The sequence below is a fragment of the Amblyraja radiata genome, chromosome 6, assembly GCF_010909765.2.
Source record: "Amblyraja radiata isolate CabotCenter1 chromosome 6, sAmbRad1.1.pri, whole genome shotgun sequence".
In the NCBI taxonomy this organism is placed as follows: Eukaryota; Metazoa; Chordata; class Chondrichthyes; order Rajiformes; family Rajidae; genus Amblyraja; species Amblyraja radiata.
In genome coordinates, this window is record NC_045961.1 from 34,237,037 (window position 1) to 34,249,149 (window position 12,113).

Sequence of the window (12,113 nt, forward strand, 5' to 3'; positions counted from 1 at the left end):
AACGTTTTCACCCAGAGAGTTGTGAATTTATGGAATTCCCTGCCACAGAGGGCAGTGGAGGTCAAGTCACTGGATGGATTTAAGAGAGAGTTAGATAGAGCTCTAGGGGCTAGTGGAGTCAGGGGATATGGGGAGAAGGCAGGCACGGGTTATTGATAGGGGACGATCAGCCATGATCACAATGAATGACGGTGCTGGCTCGAAGGGCTGAATGGCCTCCAGCTGCACCTATTTTCTATGTTTCTATGAAATAAAAATTATATCCAAGTGGAGATCAGATTGGTCAAATTTAACATAAAAATTAATTTGAATGCTAAGTAGCCCAGATAACCACTATTTGATTTCAAATATATGCAGCTCTGGACATTTTTAGCATAGAAGCTTCCAAGAGATTTTAAATAAAAAATTAAAAGGTATCCAAATTCTTATCTCATAAATAAGAGTCTCAAAGCAGTATCTTTTTGTTTTTAGTTGCCTCGATGTGTTCAAGGGTTGAAATGATTTCAAAGGTACCCATGTTGCAATATGAATTTATTATAAGATGGTGAAAAAACTTCTTGATGAGACAAAAGTAATTAACAATGCATGACCATGATTACAGCAGGAGTCATGACACCCATGAAAACAAGAGCTTCACAGTAAACTAAAGAAATGTACTGAAACATTATTAATCGCTAAAATATTTTTAGAATTTTCTTTTTTTTTTTATAGGAGTTGACTTTCCATACTTATTGGGAATAGAGTAATTCTTATACTCCAGTTGTAAAGAATGCATTATTCCAGATGTTTGTCTCCCCACAATTTGCTAAGCGTCGCTTGCACTGAAAACATCGCCGGTAATTCTTAACTTGATCAAGTAGAAAAATGCTTCCCATTCTGTGAAATAAATCAAAGATAGTTAGCAATGTCTGTAACTTAATTAATAAATGATCAGCTGCTTAAATATTGAAGATCTTCAACTCAACTATCCATTATCTCATGATTGTTCCGTTTTGAGACATAGGACAATAAAATATTCTTGACTATCTTGGTGAGATGCCTTTTTGAACCATTGTTGTACTTCAGGTGAAGGTTTCCACCATGTTATTGAGAGGGAGACCCATAAAGGAACAGTGACATACTACCAAGTAGGGGTGATGCACGATTTGGAGACGAACATGCAAATGGTGCTGTTTCAACCCTCTTGAAATTCTTGTCCTCCTTGCTGGTAGACATTCAATGTTCATAAGGTGCATCATGTTAAGTATTTTCAATATGCAAACTGTGGTTGACTCTGATGGCCATATTTTTGGATGTATCCAGTAAAGTATGCAACAGTTCAAGTGGATTGATTTAACAAAGATGGCAACGTTGTTATCAAAGTTTCCTGCTTCTCTAAAACCATTGCCTTGTCCTTATATTGCTATAAGATTTGGAAATGTAACACACTGAATGCCATGAAGTTGTTGTACTTTCTCAGTAAGTATCTCAATTTAAACCTGTGCCCTCTTGTTTGAGTCTTTTACGTTGGGGAAAAGAATGTGGCTATTTACCTTATCTATGCCACACATTATTTTATAAACCTCATGTGATAAGGTAAATAGCCTCAGCCTCCTACAATCAAAGGAAAATGACCCATCCTCCAGAACCTCTCCTTATAACTCAAACCGTGCAGATCCAGTAATTTGCTTGAAAATCTTTTCAGCACTCCCTCCAGATTAATGACATCCTTTCTACAGCAGGACAACCAGAACTATGCATTGTACTCCAAATATAACCTTACAAATGTCTTGCACTGCTGTAATATAATGTCCCAATTCCTGCACTCAATACCCTGACTCATGAAGGCAAATGTTTCAATATTGAATCTAATGGTAAGTCATCGTGTTATATAAAAGGGAAACAGCCCCTTCAGCTCAACTTGTCCATGCCTACCCAAGGTACCTTCCTGAGCTAGCCCAATTGCTCACATTTAGCCCAGAGATCTCTAAACCTTTTATAACCGTGAGACTGTGAGCAAATTAAGGTAATGACTGACACCATTCCTTTCACACTGACCATAAAATTCACTCCATTGCTTATATAATCCCCAAATCATATTCAATCACACAAAAGCACAGCTTCAGCAGCCCATGATTTGATCCTGATCTCAGGGGTTGTCTGCATGAAGTTTGCATGTTCTCCCTGTGATCTCAATCAGTTTCCACCAGATGCTCCAGTTTGCTCAGCATCCCACATTTGTGCTGGCAGGTTAATTGGTTACCGTAAATTACCACTGTAGGAGATGGCAGGTGAATAAAGAGAGAATACATTACAGCAAAATAAAAAAGGTAATGGGACTGATATGAATAATCAAAGAGCTGGCATAGACTCATGTATCTCCATCTTACTGTATGAAATATTAAATCACACCATGTTTAACTAGTTGCTTAGGTGAATAGGAAGCTGAATTAGGGGTTCTACCAAACACCGTCATCAAAACTTCAAATATTTTCACTACTGTTGGTGGATAACAGGTGATCACCTATTATTTTTCTGCCAAGGCCTGATGGATATAATGGTTGCTAACTATTTCAATTCCCCTTCCAATACCTATGCTGATCTTTCTGTCCTTGGCTTCCTCCATTTCTTGAGTGAGGCCACACACAAACTGGAGGAACAGCACCTCATATTTCACTTGGATGACTTACAACATTGAATTCTCCAATATCAAGTAATGTCCTCTCTTTCCTGTGCCCCAGACAGTTTTCTTCCTTGGGCATTTAAAAAAAAAATCACTGTAGTCACTGAGAAAGAGAACCAATCCATCAACAACTCTCCTGTTAAACTTGTCTAGAAGTTCACTGAAAAAAAAACATTGATGTTTCATTCCTGGTCATAATATCATGCCTTTTTTAACTGGAGTTTCAGTTTAGAATAATCATCTTTTCTTTTTGCAAGTTCATTCAATACACAAAACTGAAATGTGCCTGAAAATGAAGGTCAGGAATGACGCTTTCAGTAAAAGATTAAAGTTGTTCGACCTCAAGCATTTCTACTGCAGCTGAACCCCCATGGTGTATATTAAACTTCAAAATCTTGAGGGTTATTCTTCTTACCATTGGGATGCACAGGCTTTAAAAGAACACTTAAATTATTCTCCACAATATTAATTTAACAGATAATGCAATTCCCGTGGGACTGAACTACTAAACTTGAATTTGAGCATAATTTTTATGATTTTGATAGTTTCGTAATCTTACTTTGAATGTTGTTTTTGTTCATACTCTTTCAATCGTTTCATAGTTACATTTTCATCCCAGGCTTCCTCTAAAGTTCTACGCATTTTCTGTAAATGCTCATATCGCTTTTTACGTTCTTCCAATAGACTGTGGAAAATATTTAAACTTGATTAGTAACAGAATGATAAAGTAGTGTCTTCTTTCTATTTGGGCATCACATTTACTAAACTGTGTGTCCCACACAAGATAATTAACATATCTTTTCTATATTTCAATAGTGATCAAATAATCTGTTTTTAGTCATGTTGATGTATACAAACAAATTTAAAATACTTTAATGATTATAAATTACTTTGGAATTTCCTGAGATTGTGAAATTTATCTTCCTTCCATTCAGATAAATCCATTTTAAAGATAGCACCTCTAGCAGTGTAGCACACTCTTAGTTCTGACACTGGCATGTCAGCCTACTCAAATCATTGGACATCCATAGGGCCTACAGGTGAGTGCTGCCAACTGGGCCACAGATGCACCAAAATCTCTACAACTGAACAGAAAATGTACCTTCTCAAGATTCAAGATTCAAATTAATTGTCACATGTACCAATTAAGGTACAGTGAAATTTGAGTTACCAAACAGCCATACTAAGTAAAAAGCAAAAAATACACACATCACATAAAACAAAGTTTAACATAAACATCCACCACAGTGGAATCAACATCCCTCACTGTGATGGAAGGCAATAAAGTTCAGTCATCTTCTCCAAAGCTCTGTAGGATTTTGGTTAGGCCGCATTTGGAGTATTACGTGCAGTTCTCATTGCCTTATTGCAGCAAAGATGTGGAGGCTTTCGAGAGAGTGCAGGGAATGTTTCCCAGAATGCTGTATGGATTAGAGAGTTTCAGGTACAATGAGAGGGTTGGATAGACTTGGACTGTTTTCCCTGTAATGTCAGAGGTTGGGGGAAAACTTGATAGGAGTATATGAAATCAATAGGATAAATACTGTAGTGAAAACCTTTTTCCCCCAGGGTGGAAATGTTCAATCTAGAGGGTATAATTATAAGCTGAGGGCATGAGGGCCTGGAAAGAATTGCCAGGGGTGTGGTGGAGGGAGATACTTTAGTGGCATTTACGAGGTTTTTAGATAGGCACATGGAAGTACAGGGAATAGAGGGATATGGATTGTGTACAGGCATATGCGATCAGTTTATTTAGGCATCATATTCGGCACAAATATTCTGGTCCGAAGTGCCTATTCCAGTCCTGTACTGTTCTATGTTCTATGTAAACGCAAATTTTAAATGATATACTGTCGTATTTACAGATAGTGTCCATGACACTTCAGTGGAAATATGTTTTAACAGTTTTATTGATTGGCAATCAAACTAACCAGCTAAAAGTATTTTTGCCCAAAACTAACCACGTGACACAAAATGATAGCAAAACTGTACAAGATTCATTAATCCTCCAATTAGCTGTTAGTTCACCCACTCTTGCCAGAGATTTGATTATGGATTCAATCCTGAACACATAAGTCTTATACTGAGAAAATACTGTATCATCATCAGTGCCAAACCCCAGATGAAACATCTACTTGTGCCTGCTTCGCAGCACAAATTCAGAACAGATACTTTGTGGCTAAGTGATGTCAGATGCGCCCCTAAATGACCTGGTTGTCCTATTTCTGAGGTACTGAATCTAAGTTCTGCTCGAGGCTATTCTATATATCAGGGGTGTCAAACTCATTTCAGGTCACGGGCCGGATTGGGCAAAATGCGACTTCATGTGGGCCGGATCAGTTGTGCATGTGCAAACGTCAGTCAGCCAGCCCGAGGCCAAGCGGAGCTCAGTGTCGTCATCTTGTCTGTTTGACAGTGGTTGCCGGGGGCAACCGTCCCCATGGCAACTGCGAGTCAATCACTGAGCGTTGGACGGGAGCACCCCTGCCAGCGCAGCAGGCGGCACAGACAGCGGTGGGAGAGAGAGCGCGGCTGCTGCACAGATACAAAATAAATGGACGTGAATATACTTTTTATTTCAGCAAATCATCCCACGGGCCGGATTGGACCCCTTATCGGGCCGGATGCGGCCCGGGGGCCGGTAGTTTGACACCCCTGCTATATATGCTTGTATAATAATATGAGTCAGTGAAGGAGCAAAACACATTTCTCTTTAATATAAATTGGATATTTGTATCTTTTGCAGAAATAGTTATTTTGTCAATCTGAAGGCAGATGGCCAAAAGAAAGGAAATTAGATTATAATGGAAATGTTACATTCAGAATATACCAAGCCATGGTAATGCTCCAATTATCTTACTTCAACCAGTAGCATTTGAGTTTATAATAATTATTACATGCTACCTACAGCAGTTTATCATTTTACATGATCTAAAGTAATTTTCTAACCCATTCTTTTCTCTCATACTTCTTGTAGAACTCAGCTACGAGATTGCCATAGATTTTGCAATTGCAAACAAAAATGTATTGCTTTGAGAGTGATTTAAACTTGAAGCAATCATATAACTTTAGTTCAACCATGTGAGGGAATCTTGACGTATCTCCTTTTTTTCCCCAATCCGATAACTGAATGGTGGCACAGTGGCACAGCGGTGGAGTTGCTGCCTTACAGCGCCAATAGACCCGGGTTCGAGCCCGACTACGGATGCTGTCTGTATGAAGTTTGTACGTTTTCCCTGTGACTGCGTGGGGTTTCTCCGAGATCTTCAGTTTCTTCCCACATTCCAAAGACATACAGGTTTGTAGGTTAATTGGCTTGGTATAAGTGTGAATTGTCCCTAGTGTGTGTAGGATAATGTTAATGTACGGGGATCGCTGGTCAGTGTGGACTTGGTGGGCTGAAAGGCCTGCTTCCGTGCTGTATCTCTAAACTAATCTTATGATGCAGGACACAAGTACCCTAAAGAAGTGCCCATTTTCACCTGTAATCAAGAATAACTTGTGAGGATATTTGCTTATGAGCATTAACTTGGGCTTGTGATTATTAGCAAAATGTGTATAAAAAATGTTAATATTATGATATGACTCTCTCTCTTTGAGTGATTTTAGTTGATCACATGCATGTATATATAAGAACCAATTAATGCTACTCCTGATCATATTAATGAAAAATTTCAATATACTTATCCCCCATCTTTAAAAAAATATGAGCATGATAAAATTCCAAAAAAGAAGCTTGCCTCATTTTCTCTGCCAAACAATTAAAAATAGAACGATTTAATCCATTAGCTCACATGATGAAGCCACTGGATAAAATAGCCCACAATTCCAAATTCAGTATGTCCATGTTCCATAAAACACAGAACATAGAACAAAGAACAGTATAGCCAGGAAAATACCCTTTGGCCAACAATGTCTGTGCCAAACATGATGTCAGGTTAAACTAATCTCGTCTGCCTGCACATGATCCATCCCCCACCATTCCCTGCATATCCATGTGCCTATCTTAAGCCTCTTAAATACCACAATCGTATCTGCCTCCATCAACATCCTTGGAAGTACATTCAAGGCACCCACCATTCATTCTCTGTGTAACAAACTTGCCCTTTAAACTTTTCATCTTAAACCTATGCTCTCTAGACTTTTACATTTCCACCATGGAAAAAATGTTCTATCCTATCTATGCATCTCATAATTTTAAATACATTCATCCCCAAAATAAAAGCACATTTATGAATTAGAGGCAAGTGAAAAGTGAAGAGAATCAGATGTGGGAAGTAAACCTTGACTTACCTTTTCCTGTTTCTCTCCAGTATTTCTGATGCCGCTTTCTGTTCATAGAGTTGATTCAGAATATCATATTTTTTACGATCAGCTGCAGCCTGCACCTGCTCCTTATAAAGATTACGTGCAGCTTGCTTCTGTTCTTCTGACTTTCCTTGCAAGTCAGAACTACCGAAAATTGGCCCAGAAGAATCAGGGACAAATGCTGGCAGCTGACGTGATTTCTCTTTTCTCTACATATGGAAGAACTAATAATTATATTTGTGAATAACCTATTTTTGTCATTTTATCTAATGTATGAACTAGCTGGCAGGTTTCAGACTAAACTATTTAATAATAAACAGAATGTGATTAACTAATGTTTTTTTACTTACTGTAATTTTCTTTTATTATCTTGTGATCTTGCTCAGAATGTAATTCTCATTAATAATCCACATTGTTTCACAGTATTTATTTGTCTTATAGTTATTAAGATCGTAAATATCAATTTAAAATTTATTGCTAATCTATATAGAAACATAGAAACATAGAAAATAGGTGCAGGAGTAGGCCATTCGGCCCTTCGAGCCTGCACCGTCATTCAATATGATCATGGCTGATCATCCAACTCAGTATCCTGTACCTGCCTTCTCTCCATACCCCCTGATCCCTTTAGCCACAAAGGCCACATCTAACTCCCTCTTAAATATAGCCAATGAACTGGCCTCAACTACCTTCTGCGGGAGAGAATTCCACAGATTCACCACTCTCTGTGTGAAAAAAGTTTTCCTCATCTCGGTCCTAAAAGATTTCCCCTTTATCCTTAAACTGTGACCCCTTGTTCTGGACTTCCCCAACATCGGGAACAATCTTCCTGCATCTAGCCTGTCCAACCCCTTAAGAATTTTGTAAGTTTCTATAAGATCCCCCCTCAATCTTCTAAATTCTAGCGAGTACAAACCGAGTCTATCCAGTCTTTCTTCATATGAAAGTCCTGACATCCCAGGAATCAGTCTGGTGAACCTATTATAAATTGTAATCAATAATCTGCACATGGGGGGGGGTAATCTCTGATGCAGCGATTGCCACCCATCAACTGAGGAGATTTAACACCACCTTAAACCTCACTCACATCCAACCTGGGAATCCCAGCAGCTTTTCCAGGTGACAGTGGTTAACGTGCACCTCTTCCAGCCATGTCCATTACATTCAGAGTCTCTGATGTAGTCCCCTCTACATTGGTGAGACCGAGTATAGACTAGATATAGTATCGAACACTTACGCTCTTTCTGCGAAAGTCTGCTGGAGCTCTTAAACATTTTATCTCCTTTTCCCATTACCGATCGCATACCAACAGTTCAGTCGGCCTCCTCCACCGCCTGAGTGAGGTGGCAAACTGGAAGAACACCATCTCATATTCCACTTGGGTAGCACACAAGGCAACATTGAATTCTCCAATTTATCCCCCTAACTCCGGCCCCTACTCTTTACCACCATCACCTCCTTCCCTCTAGTACGCACGCATTTCGCACATAGTCTCCCACCACCCAGGCACCCTGCCCCTTTGTAAGTTTTATCGATGTTTTACATTGATCAAGAGAAATTGTTATATTGGCTAAGGAATACTTCTGCTTGTGACAACCAATAATAGAATCAAATTGTCAAATCATGGCATCTCTTAGCCCAGATGCATGTTTGTAAGATACTCCATTTTTCGCACATGGCTGATAATTGTTCTAGGTAACACTGACTTCCAGAGAAAAATCGACATTTGTAAAATTTACACCTTGATCATAATGTGATTTTATGTTTGCACATTGTTCGTCAGGGAAAATAGAATTATCGTAACAGTTGAAGAAATCCTACAGTAACTGCACTCTAACCGGAGGATGTGTTTTTCAAATAATTGTTACTCAAAAGTTGCTGTATAGCTTTCTCTAATTGTAATTCTCTCATTTGTTTTTTGTATTTTATTGCCTTAACTCTAAATGAACAATTCGTTACCTGTATATCCAGTGCCAATTTATAGACTTCTTTTTGTTCCTGTTTCTCTTTCTGATACATTTCTCTCTGGACAGCAAGACTGCAAAACAAAAGATATTCCTTTAAAAATATGTGGGCATTGGTAAAAAAAATAAAAATTGGCATTGATGAAAATGAAGATAATAATAGGTTTTGAGCATTCTCTAAATATTTCATACAAACAATATGACGCTGTCACACTAAGTGCCTTAATGCAACAAAATATTTCAAGCCAAGTCCCATAGAACTTGAGAAAGTTTTTCAATAAATAATAGGTGATTAGGTTCAGGTAGAAAGTAAAAGAATTGTGAAGTATTTCAGAAGAAAATTCAGGAGTTCATGAATGTAATGATTGAAGCATCCGTTGCTGGGGTGGAGAAGAGATGGTTGTGCATTCAGGAGAGAGCAAGGCCAACATTTAATGGTCATCCCTAATTGTCCTGAAGAGAATTCTCTTGGATGCATTTGGAAAACAGGGGCTGATTAGAGATAGTCAGTATGGTTTTGTATGTGGGACATCATGTTGCACTTTCTGTGCTGTCTGTGTGGAGTTCTCCCGGTGACAGTATGGGTCTCCTCCAGTTGTTTGGGATTCCACCCACATCCCAAAGACATGGATTCTGAAGAAGGATTGCGACCTGAAACGCAGCCTATCCATGACCTCCGGGGATGCTGCCTGACCCACTGAGTTATTCCAGCACTTTGTGGGTTTTTTTTTCAGGTTTGTAGATTAATTGGCCACTGTAAATTGCCCCTAGTGTGTAGGGTGTGTATGCACAGTTTTTCTGATAGAAATATATTTCCAACATTTCAGTGTCAAAACCTTGGCATTCCTTATTTAACTGTGGGAGTCCCTTCAATAAAAAGGATTGGGGTGGTTCAAGTTGCACCAACATCTTTTGAAGGGCAATTAAATATGGACGTCCAAATATGGCCTTGCCTTATTGCAAAATAAAGTTAAATATGGTAGTTTCTCAATGCCTTTGGGATTATTTTGGATGGGACATAAATACTTCCCTTACAATGTAGCTAATATTCCAAGAATGAATTGAAAACACATACTCTTCAGCTAACTGTACTTGTTCTAAGCGATCCAGAAAATCTTCATCTTGTTTCTTTCTGTTCTCTCTTTGTCTTTTGTCTTCCATCTGGTTTTTCAAACACTGTGCATAATGCTGTTGTTTTAGAATGACTGGCGGTGTTAAGAGTCTCTTTTGGAATATGTATCCGTTCTAAGAGGAAATCCCAAACGTTACTTCAAAAGGTACATCATGCATAAAATTCTTACTTAGTAATGTTCTCTTTGTGTAAGTACATAATATCTGCTCCAAAATAATTATTTTACAAAGAGAATTATATTGCAAATACAAAAAACAGTAATGCATACATCTATACTATTACTAAAACTATCATCTAAACTATTACTAAAACTAAAATCATCTTCTCCTCTTCCGGTTTGCATTGTTTTTAAATCTGCGCAAAAATGGTACCCTATACTGCTAGGAATTTGTGCCACCTTACTCACCGTTCTCCTCTGCTCCAAGCGCACCAAGTTTTGTTCCGATCGGTGGAATATTACAAAAGTTATGAAGGTTTGAAAAATCATGAGATCAGCAGATTGGTCTTCTCGCCTGTCAGTCACCATGAAGGTAACACCCCTCCGGTACCCACTGTCATTCACCGGGGCGAGGAGAATAAAAAGCACTGGAGGCTGAGAGCTGAGTCTGTGAGCTGCGCTGAGTGAGTCCACAACCCATGCTGATTGTCCACAAGCATGCTGATTTGAGTCCGCAAGCCGTGCTGATTGAGTCCCCAAGCCGTGCTGTGTGAGTGAGCGAGTGAGCCCACAAGCCTTGCTGAGTAAGAGTGAGCCTACAAGCCCACAAGCCTTGCTAAGCGAGTGAGCCCACAAGCGATGCAGAGTGAGTCCACAAGCCGTGGTGAGTCCACAAGCCGTGCTGAGTGAGTGCACAAGCCGTGCTGAGTGAGTGCATCCACAAGCCGTGCTGAGTGAGTCCACAAGCGATGCCGAGTGAGTGCACAAGCCGTGCTGAGTGAGTCCACAAGCCATGCTGAGTGAGTCTGCAGGACGATCACCCCCCCCCCCCCCCCCTTCAGCCCCTGCCTCAAGCCGTCCCACTCCCCCGGCTGCAGGACGCTCGCACTCCCCCCCCCCCTCCCCCCCCTCCCTCCCCCCCCCCCCCTCCCCCCCCCCCCCCCCCCTCCCCCCCCCCCCCCCCTCCCCCCCTCCCCCCCCTCCCCCCCCCCCCCATGGATCAATGTGCAAATAATGCAGGGGCTGCAAGTCTACGAAACATTTCTCAGGTCTTGATGAAAGGACACCACAAAAAATAATTTAGAACCTTTTTTTCTCTTTCTGCTTTGTTTAAATTGTATATTCAAAAATATTAATATTTTTATCTAATTTTCAAAAACCTGGTTGTACAAAGATCCTACTCTCAACATCAAAAAATGGGATTAGTATTGGTATTGGTTTATAATTGTCACATGTATGTGAAATCATACAATGCAATTGACCCATACACAAGTACAACAGGTAGCAGAAGAGAGAAAGGAAACAGAACACAGTGTTAGAGCTACGGAGAAAGTGCATATAAAAAAATTGCAAGGGCTGGAATGTGATAGGTTGGAAGATCGTGGCTACATTGACTAAATTATAAATAGTTAAAGTTCAGTTTATCAAGCAACGTTGACTTAGAGCAGAACAATGTAAGACCAACACATGTAGATTTATTTGTGAATTTCACAAGGGTATGTCACAAGTCTGAGAATACCTTAAGTATGCTGAATACAGGTGGAGGCAATGTCTCGCGTTCTCTTACTCAATATGCATTCACTAATTAACTTTGGAGGAACTCAGTGGGCCAGACATGATCTCTGGAGGACAAAGATAGGCAACGTTTCGGGTAGGGACATATCATCAGACGAAGAAGAATCCAAAGAAGGGTCCTGACCCAAAAAGTGGCCTATCCATGTCCTTCTGAGATGCTGTTTGACTCGCTGAGTTACTCCATCACTTTATGTTTTATGCAAGATTCCAGCATCTGTAGTTCTTTGTGTTTAGTCTTGCCTGTAGTCGCTGTCTAAATACCAATTAAAAGTTGTTAATGCATCTGATTCCACCACGCACTGGTTGAGTGGGAGA

General features: G+C 39.8%; 1 protein-coding gene across 4 annotated transcripts in view; it reads right to left on the reverse strand.

The window, feature by feature from the left end:
- Positions 1-207: 207 nt before the first annotated feature.
- ccdc81 (coiled-coil domain containing 81) overlaps positions 208-12,113 on the reverse strand; it is a 71,250-nt gene continuing 59,344 nt past the window's right edge. For all 4 annotated transcript variants that reach the window (XM_033022466.1, XM_033022467.1, XM_033022468.1 and 1 more), the window contains 5 exons: positions 10,010-10,179; positions 8,930-9,008; positions 6,956-7,179; positions 3,222-3,347; positions 208-876 (listed from right to left, as the gene is read on the reverse strand). In XM_033022466.1, coding sequence (XP_032878357.1) covers positions 750-876; positions 3,222-3,347; positions 6,956-7,179; positions 8,930-9,008; positions 10,010-10,179 — 726 coding nt within the window. In that variant the 3' untranslated portion in view covers positions 208-749. The remainder of the gene's footprint in view (positions 877-3,221; positions 3,348-6,955; positions 7,180-8,929; positions 9,009-10,009; positions 10,180-12,113) is intronic.